This window comes from Xyrauchen texanus, chromosome 28 (assembly GCF_025860055.1).
Source record: "Xyrauchen texanus isolate HMW12.3.18 chromosome 28, RBS_HiC_50CHRs, whole genome shotgun sequence".
In the NCBI taxonomy this organism is placed as follows: domain Eukaryota; kingdom Metazoa; phylum Chordata; class Actinopteri; order Cypriniformes; family Catostomidae; genus Xyrauchen; species Xyrauchen texanus.
Genome location: NC_068303.1, coordinates 13,493,927 through 13,517,495, shown reverse-complemented (window position 1 = coordinate 13,517,495; position 23,569 = coordinate 13,493,927). Strand labels below are relative to the sequence as shown.

The window sequence follows — 23,569 nt, the reverse complement described above, 5'->3', positions numbered from 1 at the left end:
GAACGCAACTCTACAGGTTCAGTAATATATACAGGTATCTTCGCATTAAATAAACAAAGGCGAAAGTTATTCAATCATAAGGTAATACAAGACAAGTTCATCTTGAACCTAAAATACACTTTCGATAAGAACACATATTTGGCAGCATTTTAGGCTTATTTATTATGATGAATATTATAATTATCTTTACATTTATAATTGTCTTTAGTTCTTAAGTTGTATGCTAGTAATTTTCACCTGTTGCTGCATACTGATACTTGCGTGATGGCAAATGGAGAAGGTAAATGTTTGGATTTGGGGAGTTGGAAATATAAAAGATTTTATCACTACGTTATTTGTATTGCTTTTTCATTTTGTTTAAAGTGCAATTTGAATTTAGAAATGTCTGTTGTTCAAGTTTTTTCTGTTTCAATAAATTAATGAAATTTTTAAAGCAAAATCAATAAAGCACAAATATTCACCAAACTTGGGGATTGACCATATAATCGGATATATTTTAAATGTGATTATAATTTTAAAAAATGTTTTACATATTGCCCAGCCCAAAAGGGAAGTAAACATTTTCATGAAGTAAAATTAAGTAATTTTATGGAGACCCACACGAACACGTACACTCAATTCCATATTGCAACATGTTACCTATTAACATTTGCATATTTGTTTGTTTTTGATTAGTCTATGTGCAATATAGCATTGTATTTTATTGAAAAACGTAGTAAAATACTAAAAATTATTCGTTTGTGGTATGGCTCTTTCGAAAAAATACATCAACCAAAATTGGCTCAGTAAAAAAATGTTCCCGAACCCTGTTATAGTTCAAAAGGGCATACAGTGGAAGTTATCGTATTATGCGAGATACAAAAAAACAGCAAAGCTGCAAAGTCATGTTTGTCATCCACCACCATGATGCAATTGGACTTTTAAAGCTGAAATAATGAGTGGATTATACATGCTCTTTCAATCAGTAAGAAAGGAACAACTTGGATGTTATTATGCCATCTTTCTTGGCAAGGAGGATGGATTGTATGCATCACAGGAGAGAAGGCTACTAACATTACATTAGGTAAGACACAAAGGTTTATTTTCAAAACATTTATTAATTAACTTGTTAATAGCAATTAGCTGTGGGATCTGTGCTGATCTGGTTCAATCGGGTCTGTGTGTCCCGGCCAGGTCCAGATTTCAAATAATAGACAGGTCTGGGTCGGTTCTGGATAGCACATTTCTGGGTGTCTTCGGGTTCGGGCACACATTTTTGGACCCGTGAAGACCTCTACTTTGGAGGTGCTTATGAATCTAGTCATCATCTTATTAAAACACTGATTTAATGACTGCTAAAATGATCTATAAAAAGGCCCGGGTATCCTTTGTTTTTCTGTGTTCCGGATCGGATCGCACCTGGCTGACCATGTTGCCTTACAAAGTATACTTTTCTGACCGTGAATATGAACACGTTCGATGCATGTCCACTGCAACTGCTTTGTGATACTCTTTTAGTACAGTCAATGGACGACATATACACCGACAATGCACACAGACAAGGACTGTGTCTGCGAGTCGAGTAAATTAGCAATGTGCATAGCCAAAGTACTTTGGCCTTTACACTCCTTAAAACATAAATCAACAAATTGAGAGATACACAATAAAAATTATTTCTCAGTTTATATCATATCAGAGTAGCAGCACTGCAGATCAGATTCTTGGAACTTTAAACAGCACAACTGATTTCTCACAGGACTGCCCGATACTAACAAACTGACAACTACAGTAAAAGTCACAGATGAGGGACTGAAAAATATTTCTAAACATTGTTAAGGCCGCACAATTTGTTAATGTCAATACTGATGTTGGAGCATGATCAGTACTTACTTAATGCACTTGGTCCTGTTGACAGGAGGCTGGCAGGGAGGTGGAGTTCTGAAATACAGAGGATCCTTCTTCACCACCATCAGAGCCTTCTGTTCTGATACAACATCCTCCAACCTATGAGAAAGAGTGAAAACAGTATTAAAAACAGAAAAAGGGGTAACATTAAAAGGATAGTTCAATGAAAGTGAATAGTAAACACTGCTGTCCCCATCCACTTTCATTGACTAAAAATGAGCAGCTTGCAGATTCTGCTAAATATCTCTTTTGGGTGAACCATCCATTTTAAAAGGTGAGAAGAAAGGGAGATGCTACAACAAAACGGAAGTGAACAGATAAAGACCTCAAGAGTGAGGTTAAAAAAAGAAAAGATCAGCGAAGCGAGGTTGATAGAGTCTTTGAGAACTTTAAAAGATGTTCTCATTTTGAGACAACGTGAGGAATTTTCTACAGCTCTTGTTTTAATCATCTCTTGGTACACTGCAGGCTTAACATCTAAAAAGGATGCCAAGTTGGAACTTTTTTATCTTGTCTATGGGAAGACAAAGCAACTAAAAGCTATAAATGCATATGCTGCATATGACTAGCTGCATATGACTAGCTCAAATTTAATTCATGGCAGAGATGCATTGATTTTGTACTTTCAATATAGCCAAGACAAAACATAATCAAAAAACTATTTCAACTGGTGCACAATCAGACTGCGAGCAGCTGATGTAGGTATTTATAGCTTGATTTAATGCTTTGGGAAACTATGATACTGAGAAGGAAACATTTGGCCTTGACAAGTCAAACGCTTCTGGCTGGGGATGAGCAAGCGTGCCTGAAACTCTGGGAAGTTAGATTTAGGTCTCGCAAGCTTTCTTGACGCAGAGCAGCTCAGCCCACAGTAAAGAAACTGGGAGTGGGAGTTAGTCTGGATTACTTTCTGTGAGCTCAAACCTTTGTGAAGGAAATAAATTAAGACAGCAGACTAAACTGCTCTTAATATGATCAACACTCAACAAGAAAAATGCTTTCCATAGGACAAACACTGGGCAATTAGTACCAGATGCCCTGAACAGATCTATAACTCAGACAACCCTTCAGGAATGTTATAAGTTTTTTTGTCTATGAATGACACAGGAGCAAGCTAGCACTACAAGACCTGTGGGAATATCTTATGGACTGAAGATTTTACAGTAAAATTCTTACAGGTGTATGAACTCACTAAGAAAAAAAAAATCTGGATCTCAATTTACAGTACATGCTTTTATTCTACAGTGCCTAGTTACCTAATTTGCTCCAAAAAACAACTACACTTTCCTTTCAAAGGACCAATTTCAAAACCACAGTTTGAACTGGAATAAAAAAAATTACCTTACAGTGGAAAACACACAGCAGAAATTAAGATACCAGGTAATAAATGAGGTAGCATGGAAATTAAAATGGACCTTTTAAGCCTTGTGGAACACCACCTGTTATGGTCCCGAAAACCCCCTTACTAATGCTGTAATGCTTGTCTAAACCAACTAGACCTGCTTGATGAATGTCTTTGAGAAAACAGGTTTTAAATGTAATCATGTCTTCAAATACTGTATCTTTTTTCATGTGGGGTATTTGAAGTGCTGTGAGTTTCATGTTGTTGAAGCAATTTTGTATGGACAAGAAAACCCAGCATCACCTTTCAAAACATTTTCCTGCGTAGATAAAACAACAAACTTAGCTAACTGTCCAGTTGTGGAACAGACCTGACAACAGAGCCTTGTTCTCTTACCCGGGTATTTGGACAGAGTCACACAGCACCTGTGCTGTCATGTTTTATAAAACATAAATGGCCTGTCCAAGCTCTGAGTGGTATGGTGCTTCCAGCCCCACACGCCGCAAGCAACATGACAGAGTGTGTGAGCAAATGTAGAAAACTATGGAATAATAGTGTTACCTGTTCACAGTGTTAGAGGGATCAGTCTCAGGGTTGTTTGTCTCCATGTTTCTCTCAGACTCTGGGGAAAAGCCCAGTAGGTGTCTGCCATTGATTGCAGGCGCAGCAGGAAAGGTAGACCCTCTGTCTCCTCCTAACAAACTAAGTGGCAAATAGGATATTATAAAACATTCAGGTAGCAAATTATGCCTTGTGCCTTCAGAATATTGGCACATAGGTTGTAGTCAGGCTTTTGGGAACGTTATCTTCCAAAAGGACAAAATGTGTTTTGTGCTACAAAGTAAATTGCTAAATTCCACTACAGCTATGAACTGTAATTATTTTCTGTGACACAGTACCAAAATAACAAAGAGTTAAGACCTAAACACATACATGAAATAAATAACTAAAGTATAAATCACAAACATCAAGTTGCAAATTAAAATAATGGAATGGTATGGAAAATTTAAATGATTTACCTCATTGGACCCAAATTAAAGACCATAAAGACCAGAACCACCATAAGACACACAGCCCTCCTTTTTGGAGCTGTTGCCTTCAGTACGGAGTTCTAAAGAGACAAATAGAATTAAACTAAAAAACTCTACTACATACTTATGTGTTTTATGAAGGCAAGATCAAAATATTCTTATATAAAGGTATTAATTATTATTTATTAATGTGAAAATCTGTCCAATGATTCATTTTCTCAAGCATCAAGATTTTCATTGTCATCACATTCTGCGATAAGATCAAGGATTAATAGTATGGACACTAACCTCACTCATCAGGCCTTCCACTTGTCTTTTCAATGTGCCATTTTCATTTTTCAGCTTCTCGTTCTCTGACAGCGCCACCTTCAGACGGGCCTCCAGCGTCAGCAAGTACTCCTTTTTCTTCTTCCGTGAAAGAGACGCAGACTCTCTGTTCTTTATCATGCGTTGTTGCCTCCTAGACACACTCGACTGCGCAGGGAAAAGAGAGCAATCAGGTCAATGCAGCTCAACTACAAATTTGTAATTGGACTAGTGTTTGCTCACAGGCCTTGACACACTGGCAAAAAGGTTTGTTGCTTAATCTGCTCTCGTAATGTACTCTTCTGGTCCTGCAGAAAAAGAATGGCTCCACAAGATTGCGCAAGATTTGGTGACATGGATGAGTTGTACTTGCAAACAAGTTTTATATAACACAAGTAAATTAGAGAAATATTTGCAAATAAGTCCTTGATTTTATGTTCTAGCTGTATCTTTGAACAAGACAAATCTTGTTGTTTAACAACATCAATTTGTGGCCATGGACCCTTCATACACACGAGAGACAACAGAACATCTGGCACATTTTCCAGTACTTTTTAAATAACTGCAGTGGTACACAATGTTTTGTGCATGTTTTGAGCTAAATAGGAAAACTTTTGATAGCATTATTAAGATGCATAAATAAGACATGGTTACGGAGTGAACCATCTAACCTTAAAAAGGTATATTCCGAGCTATTCACTTCCATTGTTAGTGCCTCACTGTAACCCAGATTTTTGCCTTTTTTTTTTTTTTTTTTAAGAAATTAGCCAAATTATTTTTTGTAGTAATCAACGGTTCAAATCCTGTTGATTGAGCTTGTACTGTATTGAACCAATAATATACCTTTAAAGCAGATCCAAGGTCACAGCTACTTAAAAAAAATACAAAAAAAAAAAAATATATATATATATATATATATATATATATATATATATATATATATATATATATATATATATATATATAAAAGCGGTTTTCTAGGCACAGATATATCAAGCTCTTAAGCCCAAGACATATTAGAATTAGCTCCCTCCCCCATTCACTCCCATTCAAATGCATCAGAATGCTATAAATTTATCCAATTATACATTGTTAATTACAGCCAGATCTAATGAAATTTAAATGACAAATGGCAACATTTTTGCAAACCAAAATTACGTGCTTGAAATGTCCAGCAGAGGATGGCCAAAATCGGAGTGAAAATATGTAATCGGACATGGTTTTAAATCTGAATATTAGATGGATGGTTTAATAAGTAAAAATACCTTTCTCACCTAAAAATTTAACCTTAACCTTACCAATAGTGTGAAAAAAAAATGAGGTGAACAAAACAGACATCCTTGCCCTCAACCAACACCTAAATCGATAGTGTTTTAAAAGGGAATTCAAAGTCCCATTATAAGGAGAGCTACAGCACAACCTAATAATGTTGAAATAAGAGTGTAAATGTAGGTGGGTATGTAATACAAGCATTCAAATATATTGTTTTTCAAATGATGGATTAGATCAAATTGTTTTGATATAATAACAGTGTGTGAGTAATAGAGAGAAGAATTTGTGTTTATAAATTCATAAACAGCCATAGTACCCGTGATTTGCGTGCAAGTGAATAAAACGCACAGTTGTTGTAGCACCACTAGTGCTCATTTCACCAGGAAACTGCAGCGAAACCTAGAACATGGAATGTAAAACACAGTAACGTTGTAACGTTCATTCTATGAGACTAGGTTGGTTAATTAAGCTTACATAAACAGGGTTTATGTAAGCTTAACCACCCAGTCCTGATACAACTGCTAGATGTGGTTGGATGCGTGTAGCCAATATGTTTTTTGAGAACAGGCTCCACCCTGAGAAAAAAGAAAAGGTGACTAGAATAGATGAGAAACTGAGACCACTGGAGGGGTGTGGTGGGGTGGACTGTTCTCGAAGCCAGACCATTTTAAGACTCTGACCTAATAATGGTAGTGATTAAACCACTTGAACCTCCATGTAATTGTTTGTGCTCCCCATTTCCTGAGAAAACTCTCCTAAAACCGGGATCCGGGCCATGGACTGGGCCTGGGAATGAACAACATGTTTGGTTACAAGAGCACATTGTGCCATCGTCATGGTGATAGAACATGGTGGGTGGGGAGGGGTTGATGAATGTTGGCTTTACTCAACCAAAATTCAGTGTTACTAAGGATTTCTGCAGAAACAATGAAAGATGTTTGATGACATTTGTTCCATTCTAGTCTTGTGTACATTTGAGGGAATGTCATTCAAATAAAACCTCAGAATATTTTAACCAAATGTGTACCATCCAACACTCATATTGATGGCTGCCACGAAATAAATAAAAAAATATGATAGAAGGACTCCACCAAAGCTTACTGTCAAAGCAAATAATGCTCTCCAAGGTTCAAAACATCCCTAACCAATGGATTTTCTAACCAAGTGAAAAGTGGAAACGCAGGTTGTCCAGTTTAATAAATTCTAAAACTGTTTCTCTTCTAAACTGGTTTTCTTTGTTTTCAATTAATGTAATTCTCTAAAATGCTAGGGTTAATGTAAACCAATCAAGTGTGTTCAACAACATGTAAAAGGGGATTTGGGCAGGGGATTTGTAGTTCCCAGCATCCTTTGTATGGGACTTGATGCGGAGAGAGAAATCATGTGTTGAAATTATGTGTTATTTTATACATTGAGCAAGATGAGATAACGGGGTGGCTTCATAGTGTTTAATGTTGTTATTTTGAAATGTAGAACCAATTCTGTTATGCTGGGTTACTATTGTAGTGAAGAGTGTAGCGTTTAATAGGACTGGTACAAAAACAACATGCTGTATGGTGCTTTACTAAAGGAGCCAAACTTTTTTCTCCTGGACAAACTTTATAGTATAAACGGCGAATTAAGCTGCCATTTATACTATGCGCCATGTCATTTTTAAATTCGTTTTTTAGGGTGATATCATGGTGTTTCATACAATAATGCAGCCAATAATGCAGGTTTTCTCTTCGTGGACCACTGCTTTTAGCACTGTGCCTCTTCTTTGCTTTATTAAACTTGGCCCCTTTCACTTTTAAAAACTCCAATCTCTCTCCACTTATTTGTCATGGCCATGCTGTCTTTGTGTTGCAAATCATGAAAAAAGTATATTTCCACACAACCTCTTAGAGATGGGCTTCGAAACGATTTACTTTTAACGACAGTAGTTAAAAGGTAACCTAGGTAAAAACTCCTCAGCTGGCACGCGCGATTGTAAATAATATATATATATATTAAAAAAAAAAAAAAGTCATATCCAAACCACACCCACAGATAGTTTTAACCAATCATCAACTCTCTTCTACCAGCAGATTCTCTTGGGTCAAGGATTTCAGAGATGTGCACGAACAGGAGAAATCTCACCAAACTATAAGCTTGGCAGCACAAAAACGCCACTGTCATCATTTGTAACCGAACTAAACAAAGCCTGTTTGCCCAGTATAAATTAGCCTTAAAAGTTAGCTTACTACCATAAACTTAAAGCATCAATCAGTATTGTTGTGACACAAAAATATTATGTTAAACGGAGGAAATGAATCGCGTTAGACACATAAAATAATTTAAAGCTACTTAATTGGGTACTTTTAAAATACTTTTATCCCATTATGTTGAAATTACTTGAACAAATTTTGTTTCCTAACAAAGAGCAAAAAATATGTTGGTGTAACTTTATTGATTCATGTGGACATGTAAATTCAAAGCATATTTTTTCAGTGTAAGCGGGCATAATTATTGGTAAATCGTAATAATATAAAAATACCAAATACTGCCCGTTTAATCAGTCTGGCCATTACATTAGCCTAACAATATTGTAAAGCACTACTCTTTGGGTAAGACTCCAGAAATATTGAGAAAATAGGCACCCAAGACTCAAAATAGGCAGCCATACTCTCTCATGCATCATACAGTCTACTAGGTCTGGGAACTGAAATCAGGCCTAAACTGCACAAAGTATCTTGCCAAAAGTCATCAATCTTAAGCTGCCATAAAGCATTGCATACAATCTGCTAAACAGTCATCACCATTTAGTCATTTCAAACATCCCACTCCACAATAACTCACTAACAGCCATACATAAACACACACCACCTTACACTCATGGACACCTGTCCCACCTGTCAGTTTTACTGTTGCACTGCAATTCCTTAACCCCCTCAATCAAAAACCTCCTATGAGGCCAAACCACAAGAAGCCACAGTTAAACCACAGCTGTGCTAGCCCAGACAAATACACAAACACACTCAACAGCACTCTAAATGGACTGTGACTATTTCAATAGGCCTTCAAAATTGTATCATTCCACACTCAAGACATTAGCACTAGTGCAAAAATGGGAAGGACATAAATGTCAGAAAAAGGTTAACATTGTACTCTGACCTATTGTGAAGCGAATTTATTACAATCACGGAATTGTGTGTTTTTCTTTAAAGATAGCATTTTCTCCCACAATCCATTGACCAAAATGGGAAAACTCATCTGCCGGCAGACTTTCTCTTATTTTAACTTGACTGTGTTGGAGTGCTATCTGGGTTGGATGTGGTGTCTCTGGCTGTGGAGACAACTGGTGCACACCACAATTCCAGCAAAAGATTGTAAACCAAAATGTCAACCAAACAATGATTTCTGGTCATCTGCCGTGTCACAACCAGACCAGGTGAGCTTGATTTGGAGGTGCCTGTTGTGGTGCCCCAGTATCCTTTGTGGAGGAAGACACAGCGGAGCACAGAAGCTTAACCGCTGGTATGGGATTGCCGGTGGCGGGGGAGGTGGGGCCGGGTGGATTAGAGTTGGGGTTGGTGTCTGTGTTGGGCGGGTCTGTTGGATGTGCTCGCCCGCAGTGGTGGAGCGGCTCCCAGACCTAGAGAGTTTCGTACATTGGCAATCATTTTATTGACTAGTCTAAAATTTCATAAAGCTGAGATTATATTATTATTATCACTACTACTACTGCTATTATTATTATTACTGCTACCACTACTATTATTGTTATTATTATTACTAGTATTATACTACTACTACTACAACTATTAATAATATTATTATAACTGATTGTTCCATATCTATCAAAGTTTAAATCTATATCTTTCTCTTTCTCTATCTCACCAACATCACCAGACGTTTTTTTTTTATTAATAATAATGAATACTATTATATGACATTAAATTAACCTAGACCTTAAACTTATCACAATACATTTAGACACTACTACACTCACCTAAAGGATTATTAGGAACACCATACTAATACTGTATTTGACCCCCTTTCGCCTTCAGAACTGCCTTAATTCTACATGGCATTGATACAACAAGGTGCTGAAAGCATTCTTTAGAAATGTTGGCCCATATTGTTAGGATAGCATCTTGCAGTTGATGGAGATTTGTGGGATGCACATCCAGGGCACGAAGCTCCCGTTCCACCACATCCCAATGATGCTCTATTGGGTTGAGATCTGGTGACTGTGGGGGACATTTTAGTACAGTGAACTCATTGTCATGTTCAAGAAACCAATTTGAAATGATTCGAGCTTTGTGACATGGTGCATTATCCTGCTGGAAGTAGCCATCAGAGGATGGGTACATGGTGGCCATAAAGGGATGACATGGTCAGAAACAATGCTCAGGTAGGCCATGGCATTTAAACGATGCCTAATTGGCACTAAGGGGCCTAAAGTGTGCCAAGAAAACATCCCCCACACCATTACACCACCACCACCAGCCTGCACAGTGGTAACAAGGCATGATGGATCCAAGTTCTCATTCTGTTTACGCCAAATTCTGACTCTACCATCTGAATGTCTCAACAGAAATCGAGACTCATCAGACCAGGCAACATTTTTCCAGTCTTCAACTGTCCAATTTGGTGAGCTCTTGCAAATTGTAGCCTCTTTTTCCTATTTGTAGTGGAGATGAGTGGTACCCGGTGGGGTCTTCTGCTGTTGTAGCCCATCCGCCTCAAGGTTGTGCGTGTTGTGGCTTCACAAATGCTTTGCTGCATACCTCGGTTGTAACGAGTGGTTATTTCAGGCAAAGTTGCTCTTCTATCAGCTTGAATCAGTCGGCCCATTCTCCTCTGACCTCTAGCATCAACAAGGCATTTCGCCCACAGGACTGCCGCATACTGGATGTTTTTCCCTTTTCACACCATTCTTTGTAAACCCTAGAAATGGTTGTGCGTGAAAATCCCAGTAACTGAGCAGATTGTGAATTACTCAGACCGGCCCGTCTGGCACCAACAACCATGCCACGCTCAAAATTGCTTAAATCACCTTTCTTTCCCATTCTGACATTCAGTTTGGAGATCAGGAGATTGTCTTGACCAGGACCACACCCCTAAATGCATTGAAGCAACTGCCATGTGATTGGTTGATTAGATAATTGCATTAATGAGAAATTGAACAGGTGTTCCTAATAATCCTTTAGGTGAGTGTATATCTATACACCTATAATTAAGTTTGTTTGCTTTTATTTTTTTTGTGTGTTTTGTTATGTGTATATATATATATATGTATTTCACTGGTCCCTTACTTGTATAAGCTGTTATGTCTTGTTAATTTGTGTTTTGTTCAATAAATAAAAATAAAAAAATGTGAAAACTCAGATTCACTGCACCAAATTTGGAGAATAAATATTTCTACAAGGCTTTTAAATGACAGTCTTGTGACTGCCTGTAACATGGGTGGGTTGACATTAAAATAAAATTAAGCAATATTGCAATGATTTTAATGCACTGTTTATTTGCCCAGTAATTTCTTAAAAACGGTGTCTAAAAAAAAACAGCATTATAGTTGGATTCTAATAGAAATTCTATTTGAATTACTCATTCGCCCATTGGAGTTTGATCATTTTCTGTGAATGAGTTCAAACTCTGATTTAACGATGAGTTTGCATCACTTTAAAAGTCTCCACAGGGCATTTTACATACATTTTGTAATTTGTTTAATACTATATGTTTTGTTATTTTTGTGCATATAAATGAAAATTATTCAATGTCATTCTCTCTTGCATTTCATTTGGTGTGTGAAACATTTCTTAATAATTTTTAACTAGATTTTTCTGTTTAGCTAGATTTTTTCACTAAACTTTTTGTATCTGTGTCTGCTTGGTCCAAATAATGGTACATATAAATCCATTTCAGAGCATAAATATAAATATTGAGACATTTCCAATGTATAATTTTCAAAAGGCTGAAAAATAGTTTTTTTCTTTAGTGTATTGCCCATTTATAGTTGACATGTTTATTTTAGACATCAATCTCATAAATGCATAATAACTAATCCAAATAATTGTATTGTTTGCCAAGATAAGATATGAAATGTATAAAGGCAATTATCCTCCTTTTCCCTTTGTCTTCAGAGAGTGGTCTGTGTGAGTGTGAAGCCATAAGCATGTGTGTGTGTTTGCCACGTAGGAGTACATTAGCCTAAGCAAGGGTCTGGAGCTCAGAATAAAGGGCAAAAACAGAAGCAGAAGAGAGAGTGAACATGTGGCTGAGCCCTGCTAAATAGTTTCTTCTGAAAGCCAACAGACATTGAGGCTATAGAGTCTGAGTCTTTCATCATATTCCTGTTAACATCAGATCTGTTCTACAGAGCCATTGCTCATTTTAGATAGGCCAAGACATTTTTAGTCATCAGTTCCAACCACTTATGATTTTCTTTCCTCTGTGGAACACAAAAGATGTTTGGCAAAATGACAATTTCAGTCACCAAATCACATTTCTTGTATGAAAAAAGATGCAATGAAAGAGAATAAGGCTGTCAAACTGCATAAAATATATTTTGTGTTCCACAGAAGAAAGAAAGGTTTGGAACAACATGAGGGTGAATAAATAAATGACAGAATTTCAATTTTTGGATGAACTCTCTCTTTAAGTAATTTTACAGCTATCAAGTTGTCCAAAACAGGGCAATTCATAAATATAGACTGAAATAAAATCTGAAACCTGTGGCATAGCAACATTCAAAGCAGATCTGGATTTTACAGGGAAACCGCTGGCTTATATGGAGACAATAACTGTTGCTATAAATGTGCAAACTTGTTTTGCTTCCCTCAGTTAAGACATTCATGACTGAGTCTAAGTGATACCTTGTGTGATTTGCACACATTCACTGCTGTGTATGAAAGCAGACAAGCCATGCATTATGATAGAAATGCAAATGCGTCACATGCACAGGGCTGTTGCACAGCTGTCCTTGCACTAATCTACTAAAGAACAATAAAATATGTGTAACAGTCAGCAAGTCATATTTTTAACATACCACAGGGGTTTTAAACACAAACTCTATATACAATGTCCATTCAGCTAAGCAACAAGTGAGTAGTTAATGTCACTTATAACAACTGTGCAACACCACATTGTGTTTTTAACGGCATGTTCTTAATGCTTTTGTGCATAATGGGCATACTGTAATGCAATACAATTAGCTATGGATGATTATCCTGTTGCACAGCTTACAGCTGCAATGTGACGTATTTCACAGCACAAAAAGTTCACTTTTGAGTGATTTGGGAGGGATTTCCCCCCCATGTGTTGTCATGGTGGCTCCAAGTGTTCCATGATTATTTAAATGCAAGTACTTCAGCTGCAATGTAAGGCATAAATATATAAGTGATCCATATGACACTGTGCCATTATTACAAGGGTGTAGTGATTTTTCTATCCAAACTGAAAGCCCAAATAATGTAATAGTGCTATAAAATGACAACATCACAGCAGAATACTTGATGTTTTATATATATATATATATATATATATATATATATATATATATATATATATGGAGCAAGATTATGGACCAATAAGATTTCACTGTGGGTGGATAAACCCCATTACTGATGAAATGGATTGCAACAGATTGGAGTTTCTGGCTCTATTCAAGAGCCCCTACTCAAGTATATAGAGGCTCTCGAACACTATTCAAGTCAGCACTGTACTCTTTTCAAGTATGCAAATGGTTGACAAATGTGCAGTTCCATCGTCCATTTGAGCATCCAAACATAGCAACATTGGCTCAAACAATGTCATGAGTTTGGGACGGGACTATTTGTCTGACCAACTGCAGATGAGTGGATGAGTTTGGGAAACCTGTTTGAATATTATTATTATTATTATTATTATTGGTACAAACATCTGAATCATTATTCTTGTTGTCACAGATCTACCAGACACTCCCAGCACTAATACTCAACAATGCCTCTCCCCAGAGTAATGATCATCTACACCTGTCCCTCGTAACTGCATCAATCAGCTCTGCAAAATAAAAGCCCAATCCTCCTTTCACTCTTCGTCTGGTCTCGACTAAAAATACAGACTTACTTACCTGCTATTGCTGGTTACTCCCTGAAGACATTCCCTCACTCTCTTATACTGGTTCCTGCTCCATCGTTCCATTGACAATTTCCCAAGTTCTTCTCAGCCTTTGCTTAGTTTGTTTTGTGCTCAATAAACACAACCTCCAGGTTCTACGCTATCTACGAGTCTGGGTGTCTGTAACACCTGTTCAGCACGATTCTCTTCAAACTGTTGGCTTTCAAACTGAGAATGCACTGCATACTTGTGTTGTATTATGAGTAAGCAATACAACAATGCCTGAAACGGAGCTAGTGTAGCTAGAAGCGCACAAGTTCATGTACTGTAAATGTATAGAGAATGTTTCAAGCCTTACATGGAAGATATAAGAATGCTTGTCACATTATCCTGTCATGCTTGTTTTGGACATATTCCTAAATTAATTTCCTTGCAATGACTTACAGCCTGTTGAAAGCATTCTTACTGAAACATCTAAGAATTGCTTTATTTACCAGGCTGACCAAAATGTATAAGATTTGGGTGTGGCTCTGCCAAGTTTGGTCACCATACGCTTTTGAAAATCAGATTTAGGTCAAAAATCAGACATAAATATTGATTTATAGAGACATGCTTACCCAGAATAAGATATGAATGTGGCTTCTCACGCAACTGCATTTAAAAAGTTTGAATTTAACCAGTAATTTCTGACACAACCCAGAAGTGTTTAAGTCCTGCACAGGTTTATCATTACTTCTATGAGCAGGTCATCGCTCTACGTTTAACTGACTAAGGCCACTTTTCCTCCAACCTATACATGAACCACACCAAACGTACATATACACAGGTGCTGTTGTTTTTTCTACCCAGAAAAGACCCAGAATTTACTGCTGTGGAAAAGACAGCAGAAAATTCACAGGAATTCAAGACTAATCATGAACTCTGATGTCAGATGAATCAATGTCGGACCAAGCACATCATGCAAATTAAGTAAAAGGAGTATGAGCTCACTGTTGGTAAGCACACAGGGACTGATAGTGGCTTCTAAGACCTAAACTCTTACAACAACAAAAAAGAAAAAAATATTTGTAATTGTTTTTCAAAGTCAACATGTCATAGTTTAATGAGAATGTCAAAGTCCTGTAAAATATTTGTCTAGCAATTACACCTTGGAGAAGATTTGGAAAAGACGAGTGAAATGATTGCCAGATGATTGCTGTTACTGCCAAATCCAATCGAAATGTATACATTTCTTACCTAGAGTTCTCAGTCTCTCTCTTGTTCCCATCATTACACCGGCTCTCTCTCTTTTTCTCAAATATAAACAAAGCTTAATTTCACAGGTCTGTGTAGGGCTTTTAGCGGATGGTCAGAAAAGCACATGTGGAAGAACACATGCTTTTCATTAAGGAACCATTTTATGAGTAAATGCTATCAAAGTAAGGACAGATTCATTCTTCTTTCCATAATTTTGCCTTGTCTGTAATCTTGTTCCATTGCTATCTTTCTTGTTCCCACATTTATTAAAAATCTTGGGGTGTAATTTCTGTGCCGCCAGAGGTAAAAAAAAATTCCTGAAGAGTACTACAGAGTTGGGCTGGGTAAAATACAGATTTTACGATGCATCAGGATCTTTGTTTGAATGATCTTGATAATGATAATGCAAGCAAGGGCGTAGATTTGTCTTGAACCTCATCACCCCCAGAATCTACGGCCCTGAATGCAAGTAAATCATGTGCAACCAAATCTCAAGCTATGCAACTAAAAATTTCTATGATTAATAGAGGTAGGCCGATATATCTGTTTTGCCAATATATTAATTGGCCGCGATAACAGATTTCTGGAACTATCCATTATCGACAAAAATCCACAATGATAGATTTTGCCCTTTATGTCCGGTGCTTGAGCAGCTGGGAAGGGTCCGCTGTCATTATACAGTATGAGAGCAGCCTCTAGAGGAGAAATAAAAATCACTTCACTGATGCCTTGTGGTGTTTGTTTTGACATGTGGGACTAAACAATGAAAATGTATGTATACAGTACACATTTTCATATGATTATAAAGTAATTAATTTGATGACTAGGTGCTGCATTATTAGACAACAGAAGTATGTTTGTTGACAAGGCTCAGAGGATGCTAACATTAAAGCTAACCTCAAGAGGTTAGAACAATATGACAAAAATACACACAAATCCTACCCAAATGTTTAAATGTCACGATTGTTACCATCTAAACTCAGCAAAAAAAGAAATGTCCCTTTTTCAGGACACTGTATTTTGGATTTTGTAAAAATCCAAATAACTTTACAGATCTTTATTGTAAAGGGTTTAAACAATGTTCTCCATGCTTGTTCAATGAAGCATTAACAATTAATGAACATGCACATGTGGAACGGTCGTTAAGACACTAACAGCTTACAGACAGTAGGCAATTAAAGTCACAGTTATAAAAACTTAGTACGCTAAAGAGACCTTTCTACCGACTCTGAAAAACACCAAAAGAAAGATGCCCAGGGTCCCTGCTCATCTGCGTGAACGTGCCTTAGGCATGCTGCATGGAGGCATGAGACTGCAGATGTGGCCAAGGCAATAAATTGCAATGTCCGTACTGTGAGACACCAAAGACAGTGCTTCAGGGAGACAGGAAGGATAGCTGATCATCCTCGCAGTGGCAGACCACGTGTAACAACACCTGCACAGGATCGGTATATCCGAATATCCCACCTGCGGGACAGGTACAGGGTGGCAACAACAAATGCCTGAGTTACACCAGGAACACACAATCCCTCCATCAGTGCTCAGACTGTCCGCAATAGGCTGAGAGAGGCTGGACTAAGGACTTGTTGGCCTGTTGTAATGCAGGTCCTTAACAGACATCACCTATGGGCACAAACCCACCTTTGCTGGACCAGACAGGAATGACAAAAAGGGGGTTTATCGCCGAATCGAGTACTCGATCGATTTGGAGGTGGAGGGTCCGTCATGGTCTGGGGCGGTGTGTCACAGCATTATCGGACTGAGCTTGTTGTCATTGCAGACAATCTCAACACTGTGGGTTACAGGGAAGACATCCTACTCCCTCACGTGTTACCCTTCCTGCAGGCTCATCCTGACATGACAGCATGATAATACCACCACCCATACTGCTCGTTCTGTGCATGATTTCCTGCAAGACAGGAATGTCAGTGTTCTGCCATGGCCAGCGAAGAGCCTGGATCTCAATCCCATTGAGCGTGTCTGGGACCTTTTAGATCAGAGGGTGAGGGCTAGGGCAATTCCCCCCAGAAATGTCCGGGAACTTGCAAGTGCCTTGGTGGAAAAGTGGGGTAACATCTCACCACTAGAACTGGCAAATCTGGAGTGGACCATGAGGAGGAGACGCACTGCAGCACTTAATGCAGTTGGTGGCCACATCAGATTTGGTTTAACTTGTTCCAAAAGCAAGATTTATGGATTCACATGTCATTAAATGATGTGTCTTAATTCCTTCTCTGTTTTTTTACAGACATTTGCTGACTAAAAACAACAACAAAAAAAGAAACATTTAATTCTAATCACACATGGATGCACTAAAAAAATATTCACATCTTCTTTTGTTATATGCGCTTACTGGTTAATGCCGCTAGCGGCTAGTCTTAAAGACACATTACCATTTTAGCATGTGTTCTACATATCAATGTAAATACTAGTAAATAGCTCAAATTGTGCAAGTAAACAAAACATATTAACATAACATATATATATGCAACATAATACATGCAAATTCAAGAAATTCACTGATGGAACAGACTGAATTTGAAAATTTTTCAAAAGCTAAAATGTGACCAATTTGATGAAAAACTAATGATAAAAAATTATATATTTACAATTGAGAGCATTAGCTGAGAGAGATTTTATTTTATATGTAAGCAAAATGTACATTGAAACAGAAATGCACACATTTTAACTGATTTTAAAAATGGAATTGAAATCAGAATCGAAAGCTTGTGTATCGGAATCGAATCGAGAAATCTACATAAATACCCAGCCCTTCCACAGAGTATATTTCTTTCATCGTCAAGCGGCTGTTTTAAGTAAAAACCTCGTAACAGCACATCCAGGACTCACACACACGTTTCTGCTCAGATAAGCAACTGTACACCAACAGGTAAAACCTGTGGAATTTCTGACTGACACCATATGCACTGATGATTTGCATTCTAAATTTCAAAGTACATTACAAAATACAAATATACAGCATTTTGTAAAAGTTTAAGTTTCTGGCATTCAAAACTCTGAGAACTTACATCATCCTCAGGTGTGTTATTCTGAAATGCCATGGTGACCACAGGAGTAGCTGTTACCGGGGCAACAACAGATGTGTGTCTGTCCAGGTTTGGCACTGTGACCACACGTGTGGCTACTGCCTGAGGCGTATGGAGCTGGACAACCTGAGTGGGTTGAGAGAGTAACATTGGTTGACCTGCAAGAGAAAACACCACAGATATAGTCACAATCCAAAACCTGAGCTCATTCAACTTTAATTTCAAAGTGCAATTGCTATGATGTTTTACATACAATATTGCAAAAGCATCCATGCACACAATGAAAGCAAATGGAATTAAAACAAAACAAAAGGAAAGGAAATTCTTGACTGAGGGATGGGAAATATGTTGGGAGACCAGTTTTATGTTGTTTTACCTTCATTTTCACTGGCCACCATTAAATCTTAATACTCTCTGAAAAGATGCCTCGGTTTACGAGACAAACAAAAATATACAGTGTAATCACAAAGGAAACTGTTGTGCCAATCACCATCCTTCACTTTGTGCAAAATATGTAACCCCCAGGTAATACAGGCACAAAAACAATTTGTCTGGCATGATGGGGTGCTGTTGGTGTTGAGTAAAATGAGTGTCACAGTTTCAAACATCCACTCACATTAAAACCCTGTGGTTAGCCAGAAAGGAAAAGAATGACTGATGCTGAATGCAGCATTCCACCATTTTTCACACAAATTAGTTCATTACACATAGTGCGTATATCATGACATGAAATACTTTTGAGAAGTTGAAATGTGCACTGTTTGTATCAGAGATATGTACATGCCTGACCTCCAATGTTTTTAAAGTGACCATTGTTTACAGTTTATTGCCTACAATGTGTACTGTTTACCATAGAAATTGCATTACTCACAAAATGATGTTTAAAAGTGTTTATTGCAATGTCTGTAAATTGCAGTTCCACTGTATACTTGTCAAATGTGGAGGACTCAAGTTACATGACTCAACTCAAGTCTAATTCGAGCTGCAAATTTCAGAATTTGTGCCTTTCTTGATTAAATGTAGAACAATGACTTGAGGACCAATGACTCGAGACTCTACTTAGACTTGAAGTTATGTTCTTTTATAGAATAAAATACTATTTTAAAAAAAAACATATGATTGCAACAACAATGAATTGATAAAAATATTTCAACCAACGAACCACTGATTAACCAAAAATTCTCTGTCATTTACTGATTTATTCATGGATAATTCTGAATGCTGCATGTCATTTTAACAGAAAAAAGAAACAAGAAAACAATTTGAACCTACTGCACTTATTTTTAATTTTTTTACATGGCTTTTCTCTCTCTCTCTCCCTCTCTCTGTGTAACACTCTTGTGCAATGATAATAAAGAGCAAAAAAAAAAGTAGAAGCATATTGGAAAATTTATTGCCAACTTGAATTTATTCTTGCATAAATGTGACATTTTGAGCAGAATTCTCAGTTAGTGGAGTACCTCAATTATAACACCTTCGGAAGTGCATGCAGCGCATCTGTTTCACCATATACACTCACCTAAAGGATTATTAGGAACACCTGTTCAATTTCTCATTAATGCAATTATCTAATCAACCAATCACATGGCAGTTGCTTCAATGCATTTAGGGGTGTGGTCCTGGTCAAGACAATCTCCTGAACTCCAAACTGAATGTCAGAATGGGAAATAAAGGTGATTTAAGCAATTTTGAGCATGGCATGGTTGTTGGTGCCAGACGGGCCGGTCTGAGTATTTCACAATCTCTTCAGTTACTGGGATTTTCACGCACAACCATTTCTAGGGTTTACAAATAATGGAGTGAAAAGGGAAAAACATCCAGTATGCAGCAGTCCTGTGGGCGAAAATGCCTTGTTGATGCTAGAGGTCAGAGGAGAATGGGCCGACTGATTCAAGCTGATAGAAGAGCAACTTTGCCTGAAATAACCACTCGTTACAACCGATGTATGCAGCAAAGCATTTGTGAAGCCACAACATGCACAACCTTGAGGCGGATGGGCTACAACAGCAGAAGACCCCACCGGGTACCACTCATCTCCACTACAAATAAGAAAAAGAGGCTACAATTTGCAAGAGCTCACAAATTTGGACAGTTGAAGACTGGAAAAATGTTGCCTGGTCTGATGAGTCTCGATTTCTGTCGAGACATTCAGATGGTAGAGTCAGAATTTGGCGTAAACAGAATGAGAACATGGATCCATCATGCCTTGTTACCACTGTGCAGGCTGGTGGTGGTGGTGTAATGGTGTGGGGGATGTTTTCTTGGCACACTTTAGGCCCCTTAGTGCCAATTAGGCATCGTTTAAATGCCACGGCCTACCTGAGCATTGTTTCTGACCATGTCCATCCCTTTATGGCCACCATGTACCCATCCTCTGATGGCTATTTCCAGCAGGATAATGCACCATGTCACAAAGCTCGAATCATTTCAAATTGGTTTCTTGAACATGACAATGAGTTCACTGTACTAAAATGGCTCCCACAGTCACCAGATCTCAACCCAATACAGCATCTTTGGGATGTGGTGGAACAGGAGCTTGGTGCCCTGGATGTGCATCCCACAAATCTCCATCAACTGCAAGATGCTATCCTATCAATATGGGCCAACATTTCTAAAGAATGCTTTCAGCACCTTGTTGAATCAATGCCACGTAGAATTAAGGCAGTTCTGAAGGCTAAAGGGGGTCAAACACAGTATTAGTATGGTGTTCCTAATAATCCTTTAGGTGAGTGTGTATATATATATATATATATATATATATATATATATATATATTCACATTCATTTAAATGCTGTATCACTCATGTCACGTAATTTCCTGTTATGCAGATATCAGAATCAAAATGAGCTTTATTGCCAAGTATGCTTACACACACAAGGAATGTGTCATGGTAACAGAAGCTTCCATTGCAAAGAGAATACAAATAATACACATATACAACATATACATACAAACATTTGAAATATACAGTATCTCACAAAAGTGAGTATATCCCTCACATTTTTGTAAATATTTGATTAAACCTTTTCATGTGACAATACTGAAGAAATTACACTTTGCTACAGTGTAAAGTAACAAAGAGTACAGCTTGTATAACTGTAAATTTGCTGTCCCCTCAAAATAACTCAACACACAGCCATTCATATCTAAACCGCTGGCAACAAAAGTGAGTACACCCCTAAGTGAAAATGTATATAATTGGAATAATTGTGCCCAATTAGCCATTTTCCCTCCCCGGTGTCATGTGACTCGTTCGTGTTACAAGGTCTCAGGTGTGAATGTGGAGCAGGTGTGTTAAATTTGGTGTCATCGCTCTCAAACTCCCTCATACTGGTCACTGGAAGTTCAACATGGCACCTCATGGCAAAGAACTCTCTGAGGATCTGAAAAAAAGAATTGTTGCTCTACATAAACATGGCCTAGGCTATAAGAAGATTGCCAAGACCCTGACACTGAGCTGCAACATGGTGGCCAAGACCATACAGCGGTTTAACAGGACAGGTTCCACTCAGAACAGGCCTTGCTATGGTCGACCAAAGAAGTTGAGTGCAGGTGCTTGGCATCATATCCAGAGGTTGTCTTTGGGAAATAGACGTATGAGCCTGTCAGTGCTCAGACCATAAGCCGCACACTGCATCAAATTGGTCTGCATGGCTGTCGTCCCAGAAGGAAGCCTCTTCTAAAGATGATGCACAAGAAAGCCCTCAAACAGTTTGCTGAAGACAAGCAGACTAAGGACATGGATTACTGGAACCATGTCCTGTGGTCTGATGAGACCAAGATAAACTTATTTGGTTCAGATGGTGTCAAGCGTGTGTGGTGGAAACCAGGTGAGGAGTACAAAGACAAGTGTGTCTTGCCTACAGTCAAGCATGGTGGTGGGAGTGTCATGGTCTAGGGCTGCATGAGTGCTGCCGGCACTGGGGAGCTACTGTTCATTGAGGGAACCATGAATGCCAACGTGTACTGTGACATACTGAAGCAGAGCATGATCCCCTCCCTTCGGAGACTGGGTCGCAGGGCAGTATACCAGCATGATAACGACCCCAAACACACCTCCAAGATGACTACTGCCTTGCCAAAGAAGCTGAGGGTGAAGGTGAAGGACTGGCCACGCATGTCTCCAGACCTAAACCCTATTGAGCATCTGTGGGCAATCCCCAAATGGAAGGTGTAGGTGCACAAGATCTCTAACATCCACCAGCTCCGTGATGTCGTCATGGAGGAGTGGAAGAGGACTCCAATGGCAACCTGTGAAGCTCTGGTGAACTCCATGCCCAAGAGGGTTAAAGCAGAGCTGGAAAATAATGGTGGCCACACAAAATACTGACATTTTGGGCCCAATTTGGACATTTTCACTTGGGGGTGTACTCACTTTTGTTGCCAGCGGTTTAGACATTAATGGTTGTGTGAGTTATTTTGAGGGGACAGCTAATTTACACTGTTATACAAGCTGTATACTCACTACTTTACATTGTAGCAAAGTGTCATTTCTTCAGTGTTGTCACATGAAAAGATATAATATAATATTATATATAATAAATATTTACAAAAATGTGAGGGGTGTACTCACTTTTGTGAGATACTGTGCATATACAAATATACATATATTTGTATATTTCAAATATTTGTATGTATATTTTTTTGTTTTGGCTTTGCAATGGACACTTCATCATAAACAGTGAAATAAGAATATAAAATAAGATACAGATAGTGGAAACTTAAGAAGGGCAATAATGTTGTTCAAATAGATATGCAGTTATGTGCAAGGTGATTTAATGTATTGTGCAGAAGAGGTAGGATGTCCAATAAATATAAATGGAATATAAAAATGACTGAATAAATGAATATGCACATGATTGCATTGCTACAATGGAGAGTATAGGGGCATTTTTAACTGTTCATAAGGTGATTGGTCTGAAGAAAGTGTTCTTGTGCCTGGTTGTTCTGGTGGTCAGTGCGGTGTACAGAAGTAGCTCCGGCCAGAGGCCAACCATTCAAACAGGTAGTGTGCTGGATGAATGGGTTCCAAAGCGATTTTTCCAGCCTTTTTCCTCACTCTGGAGATGTACAGTTCTGGGATGGTGGGAAGGTGAGAACCAATACTCCGTTCAGCAGTCTGGACTATCCTTTGAAGTCCACTATAGCAGTACAGATCAGCTTGTGCCATAACTCTTCTTGCATGAATGTTAAATGTTACAGTTGCACTGTAGTTAAGTTTACTGAGGGAACCTCATTTTCTTTTGTTCAATGCTCTGAAATGTGTATAAATGACAGTAAACCTGACTTTGCATGGCAAGTCCTTGATAAAAATCAATTGATACTGATTGTGGTAGATCACATCTTGCACGTTCCTTAAGTTCACTGCTGAAGCAACTGGTTGGCTGAT

General features: G+C 38.1%; 1 protein-coding gene across 1 annotated transcript in view; it reads right to left on the bottom strand.

The window, feature by feature from the left end:
• Positions 1–23,569, bottom strand: part of LOC127621651 (cyclic AMP-dependent transcription factor ATF-6 alpha-like) — a 54,425-nt gene that overhangs the window by 19,473 nt on the left and 11,383 nt on the right. Inside the window, exons 7-11 of the mRNA XM_052095331.1 lie at positions 18,162–18,337; positions 4,546–4,731; positions 4,246–4,337; positions 3,788–3,928; positions 1,870–1,983 (exon numbers count right to left, since the gene is read on the bottom strand). Coding sequence (XP_051951291.1) covers positions 1,870–1,983; positions 3,788–3,928; positions 4,246–4,337; positions 4,546–4,731; positions 18,162–18,337 — 709 coding nt within the window. The remainder of the gene's footprint in view (positions 1–1,869; positions 1,984–3,787; positions 3,929–4,245; positions 4,338–4,545; positions 4,732–18,161; positions 18,338–23,569) is intronic.